Here is a 27,216-nt window from a genome sequence, read left to right as displayed (position 1 = left end):
TCAGCCCCGTGGTATACAGATGAGCTTCGTAAGATGAAGGCAGTGGGGCAGGTTCTTGAACGGCATTTTCGAGCCTCTGGCCTCACTGTCCATAAACAAATTTACCGGGAGCATCAACATCTATATGCACAGTCCCTTAAGGAGGCTAGGTCGCAGTTCTATTCTAAAGTTATACGAAATAGTTCAGGAAATTCTAAGCAGCTCTTTTCAACTATAAATCAACTGCTTAAGCCAAATTCGCCGTCGACTACTGCTATTTCGGAAGAGCGGTGTAATGAATTTATGGATTTTTTTAGATCCAAGATTGATCATATCCATTCCTCTCTGTCTGGTCCTTTGGCTCAAACTGTCCATTTAAACTGTTTTGTGCCCGACAAATGGATCATTTACCAGAGGTGTCGTTGGAAGAGGTACAGGGTATTGTTAAGCGAATGAAGCCCACAACCTGTTCCTTGGATCCTTTTTCAACTCCACTGGTAAAAACTTATGTTTCAGTTTTAAGTCCATTGATTACTGCTGTTGTTAATTACTCTTTTCGAACTGGCCATGTTCCTTCCGTTTTAAAAAGTGCTGTTATTAGACCACTGCTTAAAAAATCCACTTTTGATCCGGAAGTCCTTTCTAATTATAGGCCTATTTCTAATCTTCCCTTTTTATCTAAGGTACTTAAGAAAGCAGTTGCAAGTCATCTTCAGGATCATCTCAAGCATAACAGCCTTTTTGAAAAATTTCAATCAGGCTTTCGTTTTGTTCATAGTATGGAGACCGCTCTTGTTCGGGTTACAAATGATCTTCTTATGTCATCTGATGCCGGTTCTCCGTCTTTACTTATTATGTTGGATTTGTCAGCTGCGTTCGACACTGTCGATCATGGCATTCTTTTAGATAGTCTTCGTTATAATGTTGGACTAAAAAATTTAGCCTTCAGTTGGTTCGAGTCATATCTTACAGATAGGATTGAACAAACTACATTGGGTCATTTTAAATCTAAACCGCATGTGGTTACCTGCGGAGTTCCCCAAGGGTCAGTGCTTGGCCCGATTTTTATTTATTCTATATCTTACTCCATTGGGCCATATTATAAATCGTTATAATATTTCTTTCCATTGTTATGCTGACGATACACAGCTTTATGTAAAAGCTGCAGCTGAAACTCCTTCAGTGCAGTCACCCCTTTCAGTCCTTACCGCCTGTCTGGAGGAGATAAAGGAGTGGATGAAACAACATTTCTTGCAACTAAATAGCTCCAAAACTGAGTTTATTATGATTGGAACATCTCACCAGATTAAATCATCGCTGATAACAAGTATTGCCTTTTCAGGCTCTAAAATTCCAGTTTCGTCTGTTGTCACTAATCTTGGTGTAAAAATGGATTCCCAACTCACTTTTGAAGCTCATATAAATCAAGTATGCAAGACTTCTTTCTACCACCTTCGTAATATCTCTAAACTTCGTCCTATCCTTTCTTTTTCCGATGCTGAAAGGTTGATTCATGCCTTTGTCTCCTCCAGGCTGGATTATTGCAACGCACTTCTCATTGGGATTCCGAGAAAGAGCATGCAGAGGTTGCAATACGTTCAAAACTCTGCAGCGAGGATCCTAATGAGAGTGCGGAAGCATGAGCATATCACTCCAATTTTAAAATCTCTTCATTGGCTGCCGGTCTCTACAAGGATGGAGTATAAGGTCTCTCTTCTTGTCCATCAATGCATACATGGACAAGCTCCACCTTATCTTAAGGAACTTCTTAGATTGCAAAATCTACCACGTCCCCTTCGCTCAACTAATTTGAATTGTTTAGAGATTCCAAAAACTAGGTTGAAAACCATGGGAGATGGGGCCTTTTGTGCTGCTGCCCCACGTTTGTGGAATGCTTTGCCTGATAGTTTGAGGGTTTCTCAGTCTACTGAAAATTTTAAAAAGGGGTTGAAGACTTTTCTTTTTAGCAAATGTTTTGTAAATTAAGCGGTTTGTTTGTTTTTATTGTAATTATGTAGCACTTTGAGGTCTTTTGATGGAAAGTGCATTATAAATAAAATTTATTATTATTTATATATATATATACACACACACACACACACACACACACACACACACACACACACACACACACACACACACGCACACACACACACGCACACACACACACACACTATCTCAAAGAAGTGAGTACACCCCTCACGTTTTTGTAAATATTTTATATCTTTTTATGTGACAACACTGAGGAGATGACACTTTGCTACAATGTAAAGTAGTGAATGTACAGCTTGTATAACTAAAATTGCTGTCCCCTCAAAATTACATTGTAGCAAAGTGTCATTTCTTCTGTGTTTTCACATGAAAAGATATAATAAAATATTTCCAAAAATGTGAGGGGTGTACTCACTTTTGTGAGATATTGTAAACATTCCTCAACCACCCCCTCCTCCTCTCCTGTCTAGGCTTTCACCTTTTCCCTTCTTAATCTTCCCCAAATAGCCAGTACATACTCAAAATGTTGATATTCCCATATGTTTCCATTCTTGAATCACACATTTCTGTGTACTTCCCAGATTTCTTGAAAATCCAGCCATAAGTATCATTATATCTCTCTATTAGGTCCTGCCCTGCATGCATTGTCTCTTCATTGGGGCATATCTGTTCACCTCTTAACTGCAAATGGGACGACTTCTAGCTTTCTTTCAACAATGGATTTCTTCTTGCTACTCTTCGATAAAGGCCAGATTTGTGACGTTCACAAATTTAGTTGTCTTGTGGACAGATTCTTCCGGAGCTGCGGATCTCTGGAGCCCCTTCCAGAGTTACCATGAGCCTCTTGGCTGCTTCTCCGATTAATGTTTTCCTTGCCCGGCCTGTCAGTTTAGGTGGACGGCTATGTAGGTTTGCAGTTGTGCCATACTCTTTCCATTTTTGAATGATGAATTGAACAGTGCTCCGTGACATGTTCAAAGCTTGGGATACTTTTTTCTTATCCTTAACCCTACTTTAACCACTTAAAGACCTGGCTTATTTTTCAGACTTGGTTTCATAGTTTCATAGTTAGTAAGGTTGAATAAAGACACCAGTCCATCCAGTTCAACCTGAGTGAGTGTCTACAATTGTCCCTATCTCCATACATTGCACACTCACATCAGTCCCTGCCCTCAAGGAGCCACAATCCTAGGTCCCCATTCATATACTAGGGCCAATTTTGGACAGAAGCCAATTAACCTACCTGCATGTCTTTGGATTGTGGGAGGAAACCAGAGTACCTGGAGGAAATCCACGCAGGCACAGGGAGAACATGCAAACTCCAGGCAGGTAGCGTCGTGGTTGGGATTTGAACCAACGACCCTTCTTACTGCTAGGTGAGAGTGCTAACCACTACACCACTGTGTTTACAAGGTAAAATCTGTTTTTTTTTTCTTGTTAGAAAATTACTTAAACTTTTATCTTTTAGACACACTAGAGAATAAAATGGCGGTTTTTGCAACACTTTGTCACACTGTATTTGTGCAGCGGTCTTACAAGCACAATTTTTTGGGAAAAAGTACACTTTAACCACTTTCAGACCGGACCATTTTGCTGGTAAATGACCAGAGGTCTTTTTACACTTTGGCACTGCGCTGCTTTAACTGGTAATTGCGCGGTCATGCAATGTTGTACCCAAACAAAATTTGCGTCCTTTTCTTCCCACAAATAGAGCTTTCTTTTGATGGTATTTGATTGCCTCTGCGATTTTTATTTTTTGCGATATAAACGTAAAAAGACCGCAAATTTTGAAAAAAAATGATATTTTCTACTTTTTGTTATTAGAAAAATCCAATAAACTCAATTTTAGTCATACATTTAGGACAAAATGTATTCAGCCACATGTCTTTGGTAAAAAAAAAGTCAATAATTGTATATTTATTGGTTTGCGCAAAAGTTGTCACATCTACAAACTAAGGTACGTTTTCTGGAATTTACGCAGCTTTTAGTTTACGACTGCCTATCTCATTTCTTGAGGTGCTAAAATGACAGGGCAGTACAAAACCCCCCCAAATGACCCCATTTTGGAAAGTAGACCCCCTAAGGAAATTGATAAGAGGCATGTTGAGCCCATTGAATATTTTATTTTTTTGCCTCAAGCGATTGAATAATGACAAAAAAAAAATTTTTTTTTTTTTTTTACACAAAGTTGTCACTAAATGATATATTGCTCACACATGCTATGGGCGTATGTGAAATGACACCCCAAAATAAATTCTGCTGCTTCTCCTGAGTACGGGGATACCACATATGTGGGACTTTTTGGGAGCCTAGCCGCGTACAGGGCCCCGAAAACCAAGCACCGCCTTCAGGCTTTCTAAGGGCGTCAATTTTTGATTTCACGCCTCACTACCTATTACAGTTTTGAAGGCCATAAAATGCCAAGATGGCACAAAACCCCCACAAATGACCCCATTTTAGAAAGTAGACACCCCAAGCTATTTGCTGAGAGGCATGTTGAGTCCATGGAATATTTTATATTTTGCCACAAGTTGCGGGAAAATTACAAACTTTTTTTTTTTTTTTTTTTTTTTCACAAAGTTGTCACTAAATGATATATTGCTCATGCATGCCATGGGCATATGTGAAATGACACCCCAAAATAAATTCTGCTGCTTCTCCTGAGTACGGGGATACCACATATGTGGGACTTTTTGGGAGCCTAGCCGCGTACGGGGCCCCGAAAACCAAGCACCGCCTTCAGGCTTTCTAAGGGCGTAATTTTTTGAGTTCACTTCTCACTACCTATTACAGTTTTGAAGGCCATAAAATGCCAAGATGGCACAAAACCCCCACAAATGACCCCATTTTAGAAAGTAGACACCCCAAGCTATTTGCTGAGAGGCATGTTGAGTCCATGGAATATTTTATATTTTGCCACAAGTTGCGGGAAAATTACAAACTTTTTTTTTTTTTCACAAAGTTGTCACTAAATGATATATTGCTCACGCATGCCATGGGCATATGTGAAATGACACCCCAAAATAAATTCTGCTGCTTCTCCTGAGTACGGGGATACCACATATGTGGGACTTTTTGGGAGCCTAGCCGCGTACGGGGCCCCAAAAACCAAGCACCGCCTTCAGGCTTTCTAAGGGTGTTACAGTTTTGAAGGCCATAAAATGCCAAGATGGCACAAACCCCCCCCCCCCAAATGACCCCATTTTAGAAAGTAGACACCCCTAAATTTAGGGGTACACTAGTGAGACTAGGTAATAAATGGCGGGTGCCCTGAAACTATAAAAAAATAACTAACCAACCAGCGTCACCTGTAACAGTTATATGGTGATCACTGGTGAAAGGGTTAACTAGGGGGCAATCAGGGGGCTTTATGCGGTAGTATATGGGGGTCCCTGGCGCTATAAAAAGCTGCGGCGAACCTAAATACCTACCTGCCTAACTAGCGTCACCTGTGACACTAATACAGCGATCAGAAAAACGATCGCTTATTAGGCTGGGTTCACACTGGAGCGATGCGGGAACGCCACGAATGCGCGGCGGGTTCCCGCATCGCATGCCTCCCGGCGGCAGTTCACACTGCCCTATGCGAACTGCTGGGAGTGTCAGTGAAATGTTAATGACACCCCCAGATCAGTTCGCATATCGCAGTGCGATCTGCAAACTTGGATCGCATGGTGTGAACACCCATGCGATCCGATTCTGCTGCGGACCAAAAAAAGGGTCCCGTGCGAGTTTGCGGCGGGTGCGACACGAATTCAGCCATACTATCTGTATAGCTGAACTCGAATCGCACAGAGATCGGATGTGATTTGCACTGCAGTGCGGTGCGAATCACATCCGTTCTCATAAACCGCTGCAATGTGAACCCAGCCTTAGTGACACTGGCGACGGGGGGTGATCACGGGGTTAAACCTTTATTGGGGGGGTTAGGGGGGTACCTTAGAACTAAAGGGGGCTAACCCTAACTGCCCTAACAGTTATTAGTCACAAATGACACCTGCCGGGTGATCAGGGGGTTAAACCTTTATTAGGTAATAAATGGCGGGTGCCCTGAAACTATAAAAAAATAACTAACCAACCAGCGTCACCTGTAACAGTTATATGGTGATCACTGGTGAAAGGGTTAACTAGGGGGCAATCAGGGGGCTTTATGCGGTAGTATATGGGGGTCCCTAGCGCTATAAAAAGCTGCGGCGAACCTAAATACCTACCTGCCTAACTAGCGTCACCTGTGACACTAATACGGCGATCAGAAAAATGATCGCTTATTAGGCTGGGTTCACACTGGAGCGATGCGGAAACGCCGCGAATCCGCGGCGGGTTCCCGCATCGCATGCCTCCCGGCGGCAGTTCACACTGCCCTATGCGAACTGCTGGGAGTGTCAGTGAAATGTTACTGACACCCCCAGATCAGTTCGCATATCGCAGTGCGATCTGCAAACTCGGATCGCATGGTGTGAACACCCATGCGATCCGATTCTGCTGCGGGCCAAAAAAAGGGTCCCGTGCGAATTTGCGGCGGGTGCGGCGGGTGTGGCGGGTGCGGCGGGTGCGGCGAATGGCTGAACTCGAATCGCACAGAGATCGGATGTGATTTGCACTGCAGTGCGGTGCGAATCACATTCGTTCTCATAAACCGCTGCAATGTGAACCCAGCCTTAGTGACACTGGCGACGGGGGGTGATCACGGGGTTAAACCTTTATTGGGGGGGTTAGGGGGGTACATTAGAACTAAAGGGGGCTAACCCTAACTGCCCTAACAGTTATTACAGTCACAAATGACACCAATGCAAAAAAAAAAAAAAAAAAAAAAAAAATGACATTGGTGTCACTGTGACTGGGGGGCAGGGGTAATTGGGGGGGTGATCGGGGGGTAAAGGGGGGGTGTGAGTGTGCCTGGCATGTTCTACTGTGTGTGGGATGTGTTGGTGCAACTCACTGATCCGCTCTCCTCCGTGTCGGAACGAAAAATACCGACACGGAGGAGAGAATACATCACTTCCTCTCCTGTGTTTACATTACAGGAGAGGAAGTGATGTCACCGGGGATTTCCATTCGTCGGGAGCGATCGCGAGGGGGTGGCCATGAATGAATGGCCGTCCCCTCGTCCGGGATCGCTCCCGAACGAAAACCGACCGCCGCAGGCACCGGGCGGGGGCCCGATCGGGCCCCCGACCCGCGGGAGGCAAAGGACGTACATATATGTGCTTATGCCTGCCCGTGCCATTCTGATGACGTAGATCGGCGTGAGGCGGTCGGCAAGTGGTTAAATTAAGAAATAAAAAAAATCTGTAAAGTTAGCCCAGTTTTTTTTATATTGTGAAAGATAATGTTACGCCAAGTGAATTGATACTGAAAATTGTGCCCGCTCATGAAATGGCGACAAACTTTGACCCTTTAAAAATCTCCAAAGGCAACATTTAAAATTTTCTACAGGTTACTAGTTTTGAGTTAGAAGAGGCCTAGTGCTAGAATTATTGCTCTCACTCTAACGATCACGCTGATATCTCATGTGTGGTTTGAGCACCAGTTTCATATGCGAGCACGACTTAAGGTATGCATTTGCTTCTGAGCACGAAGGGACGGTGGGCATGTCACCTTTATTCCCTTTACAAGGAATGTAAACATCCCTTGTAATAGAAAAAAGAGATCTGGAGTCAAAAAGACCTCAGATCTAACATTTACAATAAAAAAATTTAAATGTTTGGTTTATTTTTATTTTTTTTTGCAAAGGAAATTTCCCCTTTAAGACCATTGGGTGGAAATTACGTTTGATGTTGCTTCCACCATCCAATGGTGTACAGCAGAGCAAGGGGGCATCTTTCCCTCACTCTGCATCCAGCCTGGGAGGGGAGAGGATCTGATCATCTCCGCCGCTACCAACGGCTTCGGTAAGTGGCGGAGACCACGGGAACGCTGCTGGAGGGGCCCCTCTTCTGCCCCTGATCAAAAGTGATCTCGTGGCTAGCTGCTGCCATAACAACGGTATTCCACTTCAAACAACCAATGTACAACTGCGGTGGGTGGTCCTTAAAGCGGAGTCCCGCTTAAAAAATGTTTTTTTATATAAGTCGGCAGCTACAAATACTGCAGCTGCTTACTTTTTATAATCGGACACTTACCTGTCCCAGGGTCCAGCAATGCAGGGAATCGAAGCCCCGCTCGTCTCCCTGAAATTGTAACTGTGGGCGCCCGGCTCTGGCTTCACAGCCAGGCACCTGCTGCACATTTGCGAGTGGTGCCGTGATTGGCCACGCAATCATCTGGGAACTGTGATGTGTCCCAGATGATTGACAAGAGGGAAGGGGCAGAGCTGATCTCCCTTCCTGCACCAAGGGAAGTGATGTAAAGAGCCCAGGCGTGGAATGAGGCAGGCTATGAGGGACCCCATAGCAACAGGCTTTTAGAGGCGAGTAAAAAAAAAAACATTTCTCCAAATGTTTTTTTTTAATGCACATAAATTACTTATTTTTTTGGGGGTGGAACTCCACTTTAAGTAGTTAACCTTCTCGACAACTTTATCCCTGACCTGTCTGGTGTGTTCCTTGGTATTCATGATGCTGTTTGTTCGCTAACAAACCTCTGAGGGGCTTCACAGAACAGCTGTATTTATACTGAGATTATGTTACACACAGGGGGACTCTGTTTACTAATTAGGTGACTTCTGAAGGCAATTGGTTCCACTAGACCAGTGATGGCGAACCTTGGCACCCCAGATGTTTTGGAACTACATTTCCCATGATGATCATGCACTCTGCAGTGTAGATGAGTATCCTGGGAATTGTAGTTCCAAAACATCTGGAGTGCCAAGGTTTGCCATCACTGCACTAGACTGTAGTTAGGGTTATCAGAGTAGAGGGGGCTGAATACAAATGCACACCACACTTTACAGATATTTATTTGTAAAAGTTTTGAAAACCATTTATCATTTTCCTGCCACTTTGTGTTGATCTATCACATAAAATCCCAATAAGATCCATTTACTTTTTAGGTTGTAGAATGACAAAATGTGGAAAAATTCTAGGGGCATGTATTTTAGTGTCCCAACATTTTTAGAATTGGGGTTGTATATCCGAAAAAAAGGGTTTTGGCTAACGGTACACTTTAAATAGGAACTGCCAGGTGGCCCTGAAAAAAAAAATTCCTTCTTTAACCTCTTAAGTACCATCCTGTAAAAAAACATATTTCTGCTTCCAGAAAAAATAAATAAAAAAATGTCTAACGGGTAATGTTTTTAGTTTCCAGTGCTGTAATAGTTTGACATAGACACTGTCACACATCACTGTATCCAAATCTTACATCATTTTGAGACAGCTTCCTTTTGGTTATATTTGATAGCCACTGTTATTTAGCAGTCTAACGGAAAAAAGACCAAGGATAAAAAAAAATAAAAAAAATATGTAGGCTTTACTTTCTGCTAAGAAAAAAAGGCAGAAAAGTAAACACACCACCAAAATTAAATTTTTTTGGGGAGATTTGACCCCCCAATGTGATCTCATTTAATGCTGTTTTTGAGGGGGATCAAACATGGAAATTGGTAATGGTGCGCTAGATACAGCGTGTACACAGGAAGAGATGTGGGGTTTGATGCATAAATCACACACGGTAGGAAGATGGCATTAAAGGGGTAAAGGAAGTGAAGGGTTAAAATACAGGTCACACAGAGAGGCAAGTTGGAGATCAGATGTACTCTAGAGAAAAGGGGGGCATGTGAAATAGTAAAGAAAAGTGATTCTTATTTTTTCATTGTAAGTGGAATGGCAGACACTCTCAGCAGTGATGACATTGTACAGATTGGATCAGTTCTGCACACTGTGTCTGTAAACGGCGCCATCTGATTACAGCTCGGTTCACGGGAACTAACCGGCACAACAGCCACAGGACAGTGCTTTATGCATTGGGTAGATACTGTAACTGTCCACCACTTTTTGTCATTGATAAAATCACCTCCAGTAGATTAAGTGATTAAAGTGTAAGTGATTAAAGTGTATGTCCAGCCAAATACTTTTTTGCCTACATTTTTTTTTTTTGTGTGTGTATTTTCACATACAATGTGGACAGATTAAAATTCCTGTTATGTTTTTACTACTCTTTGTTGAGATTTCCCTTCAACCAAAACAATTTCACCAGACAAGGAAGTAAGGGAATATCTTCAAGGCCTGCCATCCGTGTGAATGAGCCTGCAATGATTGATCATTGAAGGAAATGGTGAAGGAACAATAAATGTTTATTAATAAAGAATGTTTTGACAAGGTGCCATTTCTTTTTTGAAATAGCATATATATCTCTGGAAAAATATATTACAAGCAGTAGAATTATTCATGCATTCCTGTTAATCTGAAAGTAAATTAAATTCCTTTCCAACACGTTTTTGTGTTTCCTAGGGACCTGGCGGCACGGAACTGCCTAGTAGGTGAAAATAATACTTTGAAAATCAGTGACTTTGGCATGTCTCGTCAGGAGGATGATGGAATATATTCATCCTCTGGTTTAAAGCAGATCCCTATCAAATGGACAGCCCCAGAAGCTCTTAACTATGGTAAGGCTCATTTTTTTTCAACTGTGATCAATGCATTTTACTTATTTGCTGTACTATATTACATATTACACATTATCATGCTTTCAAAAAAAAATTTATTGTAGTAAAGTGAATTGCAGACTGCAAATGTTAAAATTATTTCTAATTTCTCATCCACGTTGCTTAGAGGGCACCTGTTTGTGGAAATTCTGTGGCTGTGATTAATAATGTTGCTTTTTGCTTGCAGCCACACAAGGACATGGTCTTAAAGTGGTTGTAAACCCATAAAAAAAATACCTTAGATCGACGCTGTTGCTGGGAGCTGCTGGTCACAGCAAGGGGCCCTTTCTTCAATGCGCATGCACGGTTTAGGAGATATTCCAGTACCTACAGGTAAGCCTCATTATAGGTTTATCTGTAGGTATAAGTGGTGTTAAAGGGTTTACAACCACTTTAAGGCTATTGATATTGTCGCCCTCCTGGTCCAGGTGAAGCTATTGTAAACATCATCTTTTTGTAAACAGGCAGCACAGTTGGTATACTGGATACTAAGATTAAAACTGTACCTGTATAAGTTATGTTGGTTGTAGGTAGTGAAGTTGGAAATCCCCTTTACAGCTGGGTTAATTACACATTTAACCATCACAATACAGAGTACTTAACCCCCTTCCTGCCCAGGCCATTTTTCAGCTTTCAGTGCTGTCACACTTTGAATGACAATTGCGCGGTTATGCTACGCTGTAACCATGTGAAATTGTTATCACTTTCTTCACACAAATAGAGGCTTCTTTTGGTAGTATTTAATAGAGGTCGACCGATATATCATCCGATATTTGCCATTTTTTAATTAATAGGCATTGGCCGATTGTGCTGATAAAAAGGCTGATTAGAACTACAGCGCCACTTGCAAATGACTTCTGTAATAGAAGTCAATGCAAGTTGCCTGAGTCTTCAGTGAAGCGACTTTCCTCCTCTCTGGGCAGCCTGCCAAGAAAAGAGCAAAGAGATACAATGTTTACACTTCTGAATGAATGAACTCAACTCAGTGTGTAGAGTTCTCAGTTTAACCATGTAAAGACTAAATCTTTTCTGACACTTGTTGCTTACAAGTAAAAATCCTGTATTTTCTGCTAGAAAATCCCATTAATATCAATGGGCAGGAGTGGTGGAGGAGCGGCATACACCACTCCTTGCAGGACTTTTTTTAACATCCTGCCAGCGCATCGCCTCAGTGTGACAGCACTCAGGCTTTCACACAGACTGCAGGGGAGCCGTTTTGCAGGCACTTTACAGGTGCTATTTTTAGCCTAAAAGCGCATGAAACACGCCCCAGTTGGAAAGGTGTCTGTTAGATTTTATGAGATGAAGGGGGGGGGGGGATCGGCATCATATATCGGCCACCATGATTTCTAAATATTCACATCGGCCAGAGAAAAACCCATATCAGTCGACCTCTAGTATTTAATCACTCCTGGGGTTTTTTTTTTTCCTTAAAGTTTCTGTCAGTAAGCTTTGTAAATAAGTAATTTTTTCCCTTCACTGATGGAGGCAGCACTGATGGACACTGATAGGCTGCACTGACAAGGTGGCACTTATGGGCACTGATTAGGTGGCACGAATATGCCACACTTATGGGCACAGATAGGTGGCACTGGTGGGCAAAGATAGGTGGCATTGATGTGCAGCAGTGATGAAAATTGATGGGCAGCACTGATTGCAAGCACTGACTGGCATTACTAATGGCCCCTAATTGCTGGCACTTGTGGGCGCTGATTGTAGGCACTGGTGGGCACTTAATTGTAATCAGGGCGCCGATGATCAGTGCCCTGATTACATACCTAGCTGTCCCCTATGAGGAGATGCCGCTAATTGGTTCTCCTCTCCTCACGCTCTGTCAGTGTCAGGCGAGAAGCACCGATTACCGGAATCTCCATGTTTACATGTGAACGGCTGTGATTGGACACAGCCAATCACATGGTTAAAGAGCTCCGACCACAGCTCTTTACACAGATCGGGGTCGCACTGTGTCCTAGGGACGTCCACTCAGAACGAGAGCCACACCGCCCAGCCATCATTTGACGGTGGGTGGCCGGCAAGTTGTTAAAATACATGTATGCAGGCTGTTTTTCTCACCATCTTATTGTACCTTGAACGTGTAGTGTGATGCCAAGTCTCTGGCCTACAAAGAGGCCGGGTGATACAGGATACTGCAATGTGAGGGTAGCAGTATCTGAATCACAAGACTTTCTAAACAACAACACAAATCTCTGAGATAAAACAGTTCAAACATTTACAATTAGTGTCATTAATCTCATAAATGTATTTTCTCCTTAGCATGTTTGATAAACATTTGTAAAACAAAAAAACAGATCATTAACCGCTTCAGTCCCAGAAGATTTTACCCCCTTCCTGACCAGAGCACTTTTTGCGATTCGGCACTGCTTTGCTTTAACTGACAATTGTGCGGTCGTGCGATGTTGCACCTAAATAAAATTGACGTCCGTTTTTTCCCACAAATAGAGCTTTCTTTTGGTGATATTTGATCACCTGCGCTTTTTATTTTTTGTGATATAAACAAAAAAAAGAGTGACTATTTTGAAAAAAAGCAATATTTTTTACTTTTTGCTATAATAAATATCCCCCCAAAAATATATTAAAAAACTGTTTTTTTCCTCAGTTTCGGCCAATATGTATTCTTCTACATATTTTTGGTAAAAATAAAATCAAAATAACCGTATATTGATTGGTTTGCGCAAAAGTTATAACGTCTACAAAATAGGGGATAGTTTTATGGCATTTTTATTATTAATTTTTGTTTGTAACTGCAACATTATGGCAGACACATCGGACACTTTTGACACTATTTTGGGACCATTGTCATTTATACAGAGATCAGTGCTATAAAAATGCACTGATTACTGTGTAAATGACAGGCAGGGAATGGGTTAAACACTAGGGGGGGGGGCGATCAAGGGGTTAAGTGTGTCCTAGGGAGTGATTCTAACTGGGGGGGATGGGCTACCACTCACATGACAGCGATCACTGCTCCCGATGCTAGGGGGCAGTGATCTGTCATGTCACTAGCCAGAATGGGGAAATGCCTTGTTTAGCAAATGTTTTTTCAATTAAGTTATTTGTCTGTCTTTGTAACTGTGTAGCACTTTGAGGTCTTTTGATGGAAAGTGCATTATAAATAAAATGTATTATTATTACTATTATCTCCATGTTCTGCGGCTCTGTGACATGATCGCCGAGACACCGGCAGACATTGAATCCGCGGGTCCTGCGGGCATGGTCACGCTGTATGCAGTGGGTGCGCACCCGCTAGCCCCTCCAATTAAAGGGGACATACAGGTATGACCATTTGCCCACTGCTGCCATTGTGCCGATGTATATCAGCATGCAGCGGTCGGCAAGTGGTTAAAATAATCATTATCTGGTGATCCTGCCAGCGCATATTGCTTCCTTATTCAGAATTGCAAAACGATGCCAGCTGATTCGCAGTCTTCTGTGTTGTGACTGTTGTCACTGCCTCTGCACATGCATCAATTTCAGTTTTGGAAAGCCCTGTGCTGCCAATATTGTTGCACTTTTCTCTGCCTTTTCTTCATCAAGCACCTGACCCTCTGTTCACATTTTCAAAAAAAATTTTGCCAGGTTGCTGGTTGGGTCATTTTCACTTTTGTTACTCACCCCTTAATTTATTGCTTGTGAATGCCCCATCGTCTGACCTGTGTCCTGTACTGTATGATTGGGATATTAGGATTTTTTACTCCGAAACAATAGGAGCAGTTGCAATTTTTTATATTGCAAAATATTTGCACAGCTGTTTACCAAATGTATATTTTTCATGGTGTTTTTCACGTATAATTTAAAAGATGGAGTTAGCTCGGCGGCATTCAGGCACTGTGTGAATCGAGAGGAGGACAGCTCACACAGTGCGGGGACATCGCTGGATCCAGGGGTCAAGGTAACTAACTTCTCCCTGTATCCTCCCTGTATCCAGAGATGCGATCCCGAGTCTGGCTCGGGGTTACCGCTTATGGTACTAAAATCCCAACCCGAGCCAGACTTGGGATTACCGCTAGGGAGGTTAAGCTTCCAATAGCACGTTTAGAGAAATTGGGTACTAACAACTCAACCCAAACAGGGAATGATCAGAAATATTTCTGCCCTCATAATTAGAAGAGCCCAATAGCAGAAGTAACACAGGATTGCCGAGACCCAAGTTTATTCTAGATAACCCTTCAACCCTTCATAAATAGCAGACAGGAAAACATTTTAGTAGCAGGGTGATGTATCCTCCACAAGTAGATGAGCAAAAGGAGTAGGATCCCACCCATAGAAGGTATGTGTGTGGGAGTATAGAATTTATCCCACTCTGCGTCAAAGTAATTATTAAAGTCTCCAACTGCCAAAAGTAGGGTGTCTGGAAAAAGTACCATGAAGCTCTCCACATGCCTGAGGATCTCAGATAAGAAAGGTGGAGCAATATAAACACCTGTAATCAACCCATGTATGGTACACAATAAAAACACATTAGTCCCTTGGCGAATGAGAATACTCACACCTTTAGAGTAATGCCATGAACACACGACCAGACTTTCAGGCAGACTAGGTCCGAAGGGATTAGTCCATTGGACAATCCGATCGTGTGTGGGCTAGTCCGATCATTTTTTCAAAAAATAAATCAGACGGACCTAGAAATAGAACATGTTTTAAATCTATCCGACAGACTCAATTCCGACGGACTAAAATCGGGAAAACCATTCGTCTGTGTGCTGGTCCAACGGACCAAATACGACACAAGGGAAGCTGTTGGCTACTGGCTATTGAACTTCCTTGTTTAGTCCCATTTACGTCATCACATTCAAAACTAACTGACTTTCGAATGGACTTAGTCCGTTCGTGTGTGGCCAAGTACTTTCGTTCGGAAAGTCCGTCGTAACTCAGCCAAATGTTGGTCGGGAAGACCGTCGGACCTAGTCTGGTCGTGTGTATGCGGCATAAGAGGAATGAGTAGAGATGCATTGGCGAGAGGAAAAACAAGGTTTTGACGTGTGTGTCTCTTGAAGACAAATGATAGAGGCATCTAATAGTTTCTCAGTTTTGAATACAGCTAGCTTCTTAACCAGGCTATTAAGTCCCCAAGCATTTCAGGACTGTACTTTTAGTGTAGTAGAAAGATGGAACAGGAATACATCACTGCAAAGTCCATCCTCAGTCTGGTCATATCTGACACTTCTATATCAGGAATAGAGAAGTTGTGTCTTTCTATCTGTGTATCAATACACATAATCTTTTTTTATTATTTTATGTACGTGTCCAATTATTAACCAATTTTCTTTCATTGTCATTGATTGTCTTTATGTATGTAGCTGGCAGATGCTGTTTATTTAAGAGAACTTATGTTCTTTTTTATTTTAATCTGTATTGCAAGGCTATAGTTTGGTGTTATGTTTACTTGTGCTTCCATCAATTTTTTGCAAGCATTCAGAAGCCAAACTGTCACCACATCACGACAGGAACACCTGTCATCGGAAATCCTCTAGATAATTGACTGATTTCCCCTTGTACAGCTGCTAACAAGCTGCCACCATGTCATCTGACAATGGCTAGCAAGCCAATCTAAAATGTGTTTAATTATCATCTTTCCTTCTGTCGTTAGGGAAGAATGTCATCTTTGTCATGTTATCTACTGTATTTTACTTTCTGTAGTTGGCAGTTACATGTAGTTCCAGTAGTGTCCTGTATCTGATTCTTTATCTAGAAAACGACTACATCTTCAAACAGATAACATTGTCTTTACATCTGTCAATTCTCTCCACCTAACTTGATTGCAACTAGTACCCATTTTGTGATGGCGATGTAATCTGGTAGATGTAGAAGCTGTAGACCTACACAAAGAAAAACGATAATATCAAGGTCTAAATATATAAGTGCTTAATATACACCCTTACACCTCTACATTAGTCATTGAATAATAACCTATTGCTTTGTTGTTAGAAAACCATAGAACCATTCAGATCCACTATATTGGAGGATGCAGGGCAAAGGTGCAAATTTTCTTTTTGATTATGCAATGTATAACATTTACAGTATCTCACAAAAGCGAGCACACCCCTCACATTTAATATTTTATATCATGTCTTCATGTGACAACACTGAAGAAATTACTCTTTGCTACAATGTAAAGTAATGGGTGTACAGCTTGTAGAACAGTGTAAATCCGCTGTACCCTCAAAATAACTCAACACGCAGCCATTAATTAACCACTGGCAACAAAAGTGAGTATACCCCTAAGTGAAAGTGCCCAAATTGGGCCCAATTAGCAATTTTCCCTTCCCCGGTGTCATGTGGCTAATTAGTGTTACAAGATCTCAGGTTTGAATGGGGAGCAGGTGTGTTAAATTTGGTGTTATCGCTCTCAATCTCTCATACTAGTTACTGGAGGTTCAACATGGCACCTCATGGCAAAGAACTCTCTGAGAATCCGAAGAAAAGAATTGTTGCTCCACATAAAGATGGCCTAGGCTATAAGAAGATTGAGAAGACCCTGAAACTGAGCTGCAGCACGGTGGCCAAGACCATACAGGGGTTTAACAGGATAGGTTTCACTCAGAACAGACCTCGCTATGGTCAACCAAAGAAGTTGAGTGCACGTGCTCAGCGTTTATATCCAAGGGTTGTCTTTGGGAAATAGACTTATGAGTGCTGCCAGAATTGCTACAGAAGTTGAAGGGGTGGGGTAGCCTGTCAGTGCTCAGACCATACGCCACACACTGCATTAAATTGGTCTGCATGGCTGTCATCCCAGAAGGAAGCCTCTTCTAAAGATGATGCCCAAGAAAGCCTGAAAACCATTTTCGGAAGACAAGCAGATTAAGGACATGGATTACTGCAACCATGTCCTGTGGTCTCATGAGACCAAGTTAAACTTATTTGGTTCAGATGGTGTCATGCGTGTGGGGCAGAAACCAGGTGAGGAGTACAAAGACAAGTGTGTCTTTCCTACTTTTAAGCATGGTGGTGGGAGTGTCATGGTCTGGGCTTGCATGAGTGCTGTCGGCACTGGGGAGCTACAGTTCATTGAGGGAACCATGAATGCCAACATGTACTGTGACATGCTGAAGCAGAGCATGATCCCCTCCCTTCGGAGGCTGGGCAGCAGGGCAGTATTCCAACATAACGATGACCCCAAACATACCCCCAAGACGACCACTGCCTTGTTAAAGAAGTTGAGGGTGATGGATTGGTCAAGCATGTCTCCCGATCGAAACCCTATTGAGCATCTGTGGAACATCCTCAAATGGAAGGTGGAGGAGCGCAAGGTGTCTAACATCCACCAGCTCCGTGATGTCATCATGAGTGGAAGAGGACTCCAGTGGCAACCTGTGAAGCTCTGGTGAACTCCATGCCCAAGAGGGTTAAAATGGTGCTGGAAAATAATGGTGGCCACACAAAATATTCTCTTTGGGCCCAATTTGGACATTTTCACTCAGGGGTGTGCTCACTTTGGTTGCCAGCGGTTTAGACATTAATGCCTGTGTTTTGAGTTATTTTGAGGGGACAGCAAATCTACACTGCTATACAAGCTGTACACTCACTACTTTACATTGTAGCAAAGTGTAATTTCTTCAGTGTTGTCACGGATCAAGAGAAAATATTTTCCAGTGCATCATTACATTGTGCATGAGTGATTAGAAGGGAATTGTTTTCAAATCCGTTTTGTAGAATACTAAAAAAAAAGTTTGTCTGTAGAGGTTTCAAGCTTTGCATGACTTTACATGTGCTAGTAATCACCATTTTACATCTAATATGTATTAACCGCTTCCCGCTCGCCCTATAGCCAAATGACGGCTTTAGAGCGGGTGCTTTCGTCTGGGAGGCCGTCCCTGGACGTCCTCGTGTTTACTTCCGCAATGCGCGCCACCGCGGGCGCGCATCGGGGGAGTTTTGTGTTTGCCGTGTCCCCCGGAGACAGGCAAACACAGATCGCTGTAAATGGACAATCACAGTGGCCGTTTACAGCGCGATCGGCATGTCCAATGTGAGATGATCTCATATGTAAACATATGAGATCATCTCTCAGCGCCGCTCTCCCTCCTCACACAAACAGCGTGTGAGAGGGGAGAGATGAACGGCTGCAGTGGCCGTAAGTGGGAGGGAAAAAAAAAAGTGCCATGCTCCCCCAGTGCCATCTGTCCCCAGTGCCACCTGTTAGTGCCATCTGTCCCCAGTGCCACCTGTTAGTGCCATCTGTCCCCAGTGCCACCTGTTAGTGCCATCTGTCCCCAGTGCCACCTGTTAGTGCCATCTGTCCCCAGTGCCACCTGTTAGTGCTATCTGTCCCCAGTGCCACCTGTTGTCAGTGTCATTTGTCCCCAGTGCCACGTATAAGTGCCATCTGTCAGTGCCATGTGTCATCAGTGCCACATATTAGTGCCATTTGTCATCAGTGCCACGTATTAGTGCAATCTGTCATAGGTGCCACGTATCAGTGCCACATATTAGTGCCACGTGTCATCAGTGCCACGTATAAGTGCCATCATTGCCACGTATCAGTGCCATCTGTCATCAGTGTCACGTGTCATTGTCCTGGTGCTCCAGGGCCTTCAAAAGTGTAATAGGTAGTCAACAAGTTAGATGTGTAATTTATGCTCCTAGAACACGTGACGGTGCTCCCTGCATGTTGGGCCTCTCTATGTGGCCAGGCTGTGAAAAAGTCCCACACGTGGTATTGTAATACTCAGGAGGAATAGCATTATTTTTTTGGGGGTGTCATTTGTGGTATACACATGCCATGTGAGAGAAATAACCTATTACAATGACAATTTTGTGGGGAAAAAAAATCTTAATTTTGCAAAGAATTGTGGGAAAAAAATGACAACATCAAAAAGCTCACTATGCCTCTTACTAAATACCTTGGAATGTCTACTTTCCAAAAAGGGGTAATTTGGGGGGTATTTGTACTTTCCTGGCTTGTTCGGGTCACAAGAAGCGAGATAGGCCACCAGTACATCAGATGTGATCAATTTTGTATGATTCGCACCACAGCTTGTAGACTCTCTAACTTTCACAAAGACCAAATAATATCCACTAATTTGGGTTATTTTTACCAAAGATATGTAGCAGTATAAATTGTGGCCAAAATTTATGAAGAAAAATGTATAATTTGCATAATTTTGTCACAGAAACAAAGAAATATGCAATTTTTTTCATAATCTTCGGTCTTTTTTCATTTATAGCGCAAAAAATAAAAACCCCAGAGGTGATCAAATACCACCAAAAGAAAGCTCTATTTGGGGGGGAAAAAAAGGACAAAAAATTATTTTGGGTACAGTGTTGCATGACTGAGTAATTGTCATTCAAAGTGTGAGAGCACCGAAAGCTGAAAATTGGTCTGGGCAGGAAGGGTGTTTAAGTGCCCAGTAAGCAAGTGGTTAAGAGTAGTGTTTTTTTTTTTTTTTTCTCAAATCATACTTACCTAGGTGGATGCAGCCTTGGTCCCCCGCGGGCTCTAAGGCTGGATTCACACCTATGCATTTTTAGTGCTTTTTGCATTTTGCAGATTTGCACTACAGAACGTGTTCCATGGGAAACCATGTTGAATGGGCTGTAGTGCAAATCTGCAAAATGCAAAAAGCACTAAAAATGCATAGGTGTGCATCAAGCCTAAGACCAAGAGTTGAGTGATCAAGCACCGCTGATTGCTTAGTTCTCAGGGCTCCATGAGCAGAGAGATGCTTACTGTCATTCACCTGCTCTCTGCTCTGTTGGCTGTACTTCTCCTTTTTATTAAAGCAGTATTAAACCCAAGCTAAAAAAAATTAATTTATTGCAGCTTACTGATCATTTGATGTGATGGCTGCATTCGTTTTCACCTGGAGATTTGACCAGTAACACACCACCTGTATTAGAGTGGCCCCAGTCTGGATGAAAATACGCAGAGGCAGATTTGGACAGTAACATTTTCAATCTGGGGGGTCAGAAGTGTTGGATGTACTAGCAGATTTAAATACAGTAATGAACTGAAGCCAAACTCCAGCTAATATTTTATAATCAGTTACAGCTAACTGTTTTATTTGCTTTTGGGATAAATATTTTTTATATAATAAAAAAAGCTGATCGCTGTAAGCACCACTTTTGGTGTTACATGGTCCTTCTCCACTGTCAAAGTAACATACTAACTGGCTGGCTCACCAGATAAAAATAGACAAAAGAACTTTTAAAAAGGTTAAGAAAACATTGTAAGAATTGGTGTGCTGCAATTTAATTAATATTTGCTTTTGGGTTTAATACTGCTTTAACCACTTGAGACCCGCGCTATAGCCGAATGACGGCTACAGCGCGGATCTCCTTTGCCGGGACTACGTCTATTGACGTAGTCCCGTGCACGAACGGCCTGCACGCCGCCTGAGGGGCACGCGTGGCGCGCTCTGTGATCGGCGAGTCTATGAGACTCTCCTGATCACCGATCCGAGCAAGGGGTCGATCCCGACCCCTTATCACGTGATCAGCTGTCAGCCAATGACAGCTGATCATGTGATATAACGGAGCCGGCAATCGGCTATTATTCCTCCTCGCGCTGACAGCGCGAGGAGAAAAAAAAAGAGCCGATCACCGGCGGCTGTGATTGGGACATCAGTCCCGATCACGGCCAGCCCTGCCAGTGCCCACCTGCCCCCTGCCAGTGCCCACCTGCCCCCTCATCACTAAGCATAATAAAAAAATAAGTGACCCGTCAGTGCCACCCAGCAGTGCCCATAGTGCCACCCAGCAGTGCCCACAGTGCCACTCAGCAGTGCCCACAATCTGCCTCAACAAAGGTGCTGCACCCCAGTGCCACATATCCATGCCCATCAGTGTCATCTACCAGTGCCCAGCAGTGCCACCTATCAGTGCCCATCAGTCCCATCTATCAGTGGTACCTATCAGTGCCCCTTAGTGTCATCCATCCGTGCCACCCAATCCGTGCCATCTTATCTGTGCCCATCTTTGCCCATCGGTGCCGCCTTATCTGTGCCTATTAGTGCCGCCTTAACTATGCCTATCAGTGCCCACCAGTGCAGCCTATCAGTGCCGCCTCATCAGCGCGCTTCAATGAAGGAGAAAAATGACCTGTTTGCAAAATTTTATAACAAACTATTAAACATGATTTTTTTTTTGCATCTTTTTTTGTTTGTTTAGCAAAAATAAAACTCCCAGCTGTAATTAAATACCACCAAAAGAAAGCTCTATTTGTAGGAAAAAAATGATAAAAATGTCATTTGGGTACAGTGTTGTATGCCCGTGCAATTGTCATTCAAAGTGCATCAGCGCTGAAAGCTGAAAATTGGTCTGGGACTGAGGGGGGTTTAAGTGCCCAGTAAGCAAGTGGTTAATTCAACACATTTTCTTTTATATTCCTAATGTTTTATTTTGTTTGTGCTCACTAATAGCAATTTTTGAGCATTTATTAGTAAATGTATCATTATAACATGTATCAGTGGACATGCAGACTCGTAATCATTTTTAATTCTATATAATATGTATTTGTTAGGGTCTTTAGTGAAATGTAATATCTTGTGTGTGTTTTTTATTGTTGCATTTGAAAATGAAAAAAAAAAAATGGTTTAAGTGTCAGAGGAAAAAATTTGATCAAGCACATAACAGTGAAAGGGTTACAGCAGTCTTATACATTTCGGTTGATACTCATAGCTTTTGTCATATTTTGTGAACGCTATATTTATTCTCACTTCTATGGTTATAGCAGTTTGGGATTTTTAAGTACAAGAATGGCTTGGCCTTTACAGTTTCTCTTAACTGCTGCTGTCACTCATCTCTGTGTTCAGTCTTGCCCTTAGCCACAACTTCAAACTCTGCTCCACTTGTCAAAGCAGTGCTTAGCAAGTATTAACCTGTCCCTGTATTCACCAGTGACCTTTCTGTTGTAAAATATCTTCACATTTATGCTTTGGGGGCAAAAAACGATTTCATTATAAAAAATAAATTAAAACTTTCTTCAAACATGAGACTTGGAGGTCAATCAATTTTAAGGATTCTTTGCAGTGCATTAATGCGTTGACACTCATTGTGGCATGCTTTATTGCATTAAGGGAGTCTATTCATTATGCTAATAAACTACAACAGAAGAAAGTGCATGTATGACTCTTTAACAAATCTGTTGTGTGTTCTGCTTCACAGTACAGTGCATTAGGGTGCCATTCACAATAATGGCATGACAATGTACTGTACATAGAGTAGGTGTATTGTCATGTATTGCGCAACGCTTGTAAACGTGTGTTTTAGTGCATGTTGCCGCAATGGACCCTGAACGTTTTCTTCATCCTCCAATTAGTGTAACCTTATTGCACAATTTTCAAATGAGAAAAAGAATGAGTTGCAAGGAATAAATGGTGGATATACAAAATCAACCTAGTTCAGTTTAGTTTCTGTTCTGTTTATTAAAATGCCTTCTGTTTTCACATTCTTAAAGTAGAACTCCGGGATTTTCAAAAAATCCCCCTTTAGTACACCCCCCCCCCCTCCCACAAAAACACTAAACGGTTATTACATTTGTGAAATGTATTACCATTTAAGAGATATAATTTTCAGGAAGTCTGCTTTGTGATTTAAAAAATGCATCATCATTTCTGGCAGTAAGGATGTCTTTAGAACAGTGTTTCTCTACTCCAGTCCTCAAGGCGGGGGGGTGGGTGGGGTCGGGTACATTGGAGGGGTGGATTGCTGGCAGGGAGGAGAGAGGAGTAGTACACCTCCTCCATGGACGGCACAGACTGGGGCTGTGAGACCCCTTCTGCCCACAACAAAATGTTTCCTCCCTATTCTTTCAGACTACAAACAGACCACTGGCTGAGCTTTAGAGAGGGATAGAAGCCAGCGGACTTACAAATAGGATGTCAGCAGACAATAATGATTTTTCAGCAAGTTCAGCAACCTATTACAGAGGAACTACAGAGCTCAGAAGAACATGGATGGCAAACTTGGTGAAGGAGATCAGACCCCAGATTAAAGGTTGTCTAAAACAGTTTTATGTATATTGCAGCCTTTTACCAATTGCGTAAGCCTTGGGGGGATGATCCCTGAAACCGTTTTAGATCACCTTTAATCTTGGGTCTACTCAGTTGGTAAGAGGCTGCATGTGGTGGTAGTGAAGTTTGTTGCTGTAATTTGCCTTTTATCACATGTGGAGGATACACAGTTTGTAAACGTGTAATGCTCTTGAATTCACAAGTTTAAGTTTTGCATTTGGACTTTAATTTATGTTTGTAGTTCTTGAGGAACGCACAGAATTGTATTGCATTTGTACTGTCTGACCTAATTTTGTAAAGCACTGCGCAAACTGTCAGCGCAATATAAATCCTGTATGATAATAATATATTTTTTATTATCATTTCTATTGCATCATTGAAATAGTGGTAAGATCCACTGTGTTACACAGCAGGATTGACCTTATTTAGGGCATTATAGCAATAGCAGCAACACCCACATTTATATTTCATCTTGCTTAAAAAAAATCTTAACAGCACAGCGCAACATTTATTTTTTATTTCATTCACTTATGCAATAGTATTAGGTGTTTTTGAGTACTGCTGAAGAAAGTACTTATTTCAGATTTAATTGTTTTATAAGCACTTGGCACAGTTTTTTTTTTGTTGTTGTTTTAAAGCGGGAGTCTGCAGCTGCTGACTTTTAAAATAATGACACTTACCCGCCCAGCGCGCCCGCAATGTCGGCACCCGAAGCCGATCTCTCGATCATCTCTCGGGTGCTGCCGCCGCCATCTTGGGTATGGGAATCAGGAAGTGGAGCCTTTCGGCTTCATTTCCCGGTTCCCTACTGCGCATGCGCGAGTCGCGCTGCGCAATAAGGATGGACCCGCTGCCTCTGGGATCTGTGTGTTTCCCAGCAGGCAGCGGGGGACTTTCGGAAAGGGGCGTAATCTACACCCCTTTCCGCAGAGAGCTATCCCGGAAGTGGGTGCAGATACCTGTACTGTACAGGTACCTGCACCCCCCTCCCCCCTGAAAGGTGCCAATTGTGGCGCCGGAGGGGGGGAGGATTCCAATGAGCGGAAGGTCCACTTTAGGGTGGACCTCCGCTTTAATATCGTAATGTGCTTTGCATATTAGCACATTATGTAAGACTTGCTGAAATAAATATTGATATTGAAATAACTTCTAAACTAATTAATACCGAGGGTGGTTCCAGATTTCCTCTATTTATTCTATATATGTATTAATTTGTCTATTCCTATAGTTGGCTAGTCTATTAAAACTCTGATAGTTACTGTTGGTAAGCACAATGATATAAGGTTAGCTATGAAAACAAACACACTGCTTAGTAAAACAACGTCTTATTTATTTCTCAAGAAAATAGGAAAATGCGAACATGAAAACACAAACAGAAGATATTACAAAGCATATAACAATAGAACATCAAATATACTTATCGCAAGGCTGTCCTCTAGATATTGTCTCCTCAGCTGGGCTCAAAAATGATGTTAACAGAGAGAGCAGTTAGGCTCAGAGAGCCATCAGGCACAAGCCAAGGGCGAAAAGGGGCTATTTCCCCTCCGTGTGCACTTTTTACACGTTCATTCAGACCCACTCGTAACCACCCCCACTAGCCTGTTCAATAAGATATTGCCAAGAGGTAGTCCTTTTAATATATTATATTACTGTCCATCCTGTTGTATTGGCCTCTAGGGGCCGCATTCTCCATGTATCATGTCTATGTGCCCAATGTCAATACCGTGTCCGTTGATCATTTGATCTTTGTAGCAGGACATTCATCAATCATCTTGTTAGCTATGGTCATTTTGAAGCTTGCTTGCAGAGGGCTAATCGAGGATTTCCATGTTATCATACCAGTTGATCAGAACCCAAGCCTTGATGAAGGCCTGATCTCTGAGTATTCTGATAGGCTACAAAGCTTTGATGTACAACTTGTTGCATTCCAACATGGTTGTATCATCCAGAAAGAAACTCCAGAACTATGATATTAAACCTTGTTGCCTTCCAACACTTTCCTTTAAATGAAATCCTCCTGCGACAAGCTGTCACAGCTGAAAGGGCTTCCATCTTCACCCTGTCTTCAGTCTGGGTTCGCTGGCTCTGGCTGTCTGGATGGTCGAGCCATGATGAAATTACATCCGCACATGTGCGTGAGTGTCACGGGCACGACCTACAGCTGCAGACTGTCTCCGGCTGCAGAAACACTGAATATCTCTTAAACAGTGCACAATTAGGAGATATTCCATGTACCTACAGGTATCCTTTATTCTAAGCTTGCCTATAGTTGCAAGTGTCCAAGTGTTGTTAACTACTTTCTTAATGTGGAATTTTAGTTAGATAATGAAGTCTTGCTTAGATCACTTCAGGCTTGCCCTTATGCAGGTATATCTGTGAACACATTTAAAATAAGTTTCTGTGCTGTTTAAAATTCAATAATGCACTGTCTCTCACCCTCTCTGCACATGCTCAGTTGCTATTTTTAGGCTTTTTTAGACACTGTTGATCTGCTGACAACCTTAAAGCAGAATTAAACCCTCCAATACTTTACAGCCAAAGTATTGGAGGGTTAGTGGGGTTAAATGAAGCCAAAAAGCACTGCTTAAACAGCAGTAAAGCACTGCTGAAACTGAGCACGCAGCCACAGCCCCAGTGTGAAAGGGGTCTTAGTCTGCTTGCAAATGTTTGCTTTGCTTGGGAATCCTATTTATCCTTTGTTCTTTCAATGCTCTCAAATAAAAAATATTAAAGTGGTTTCAAAGGCTCAAGTTTTTTTTACCTTCATGCAGTCTTTGCATGAAGGTAAAAAATAAACCATCTGTGTGCAACCCCCTAATACTTACCTGAGCGCCATCTCGATCCAGCGACGTGCATGAAAGCAGTGGCTCTCCCTGTTCACTTCCTCCTCTTTGGCTCCTGCCACTGTCAGTCCTAACCAGTGAGCCAGTGAGGACAGAGCGTGGCCGAGCCACGCTCTGTGTGAATGGGCACAGAGCAGCAGCTCAGGACCTCCTATATTAAGCTGCCTGCTATGGGGGTACTAGGCAGGAGGAGGGAAGAGCCAGGAGCTTCAGTAGGGGACCCAAGAAAAGGTGGATCAGGGCTGCTCTGTGCAAAACCATTGCACAGAGCAGGTAAGTATAACATGTTTGTTTTGAAAAAAAATCTACTTTTAATATCACTCAGAATAATTAAACACTGGCAGTGCAGTTGAAAATCCTGTTCATATGTGTGTCATTCATTTTTTTCAGTAAACATTTCTGTACTCACTATTGTTAAAGTTTCTTTGCCTCGCTTGTGCTGCTTTGAGAAACTTAATTGTATATAACTTATATATCAAAGAAATTACTTCAGTGGAAAGCGTTAAATTACAGCTTGCCAAAGTTTGAAGTAAGTGGGTAAGCAGACAAGTAAATGAATGTTACCTCCAACTGCACATTAAATGGGCTTAATTATGGGCTATTAAACTTGAAAACTAATTGAGCACAGCTGGAAAAGATATTTGAAGTGTGCACTAAATCCTCTGACATCAAGTAAGTTAACATGATTTTGCTGCAACTTCTGCATTTAATGTAAGGTGCAAAATGAGCTTATTGGTGCACTAAAATTGAAGAATTCTTATTTGAAAACTCATTTGTTTTAGTTTTGTAGCCCTTTTTTTGTGTGTGATAATCTGGCTACAGCTGCATAATTGATATGCCTAGTACAGTT

General features: G+C 42.3%; 1 protein-coding gene across 4 annotated transcripts in view; it reads left to right on the top strand.

Moving 5' to 3' along the window:
• FER (FER tyrosine kinase) overlaps positions 1-27,216 on the top strand; it is a 491,045-nt gene that overhangs the window by 441,507 nt on the left and 22,322 nt on the right. For all 4 annotated transcript variants that reach the window (XM_077462310.1, XM_077462308.1, XM_077462309.1 and 1 more), the window contains one exon: positions 10,356-10,510. In XM_077462310.1, coding sequence (XP_077318436.1) covers positions 10,356-10,510 — 155 coding nt within the window. The remainder of the gene's footprint in view (positions 1-10,355; positions 10,511-27,216) is intronic.

This window comes from Lithobates pipiens, unplaced genomic scaffold (genome assembly GCF_037356315.1).
Source record: "Lithobates pipiens isolate NorthernLeopardFrog02 unplaced genomic scaffold, aLitPip1_a1.2 Scaffold_3, whole genome shotgun sequence".
In the NCBI taxonomy this organism is placed as follows: domain Eukaryota; kingdom Metazoa; phylum Chordata; class Amphibia; order Anura; family Ranidae; genus Lithobates; species Lithobates pipiens.
This window is presented reverse-complemented; position numbering and strand designations above follow the sequence as displayed.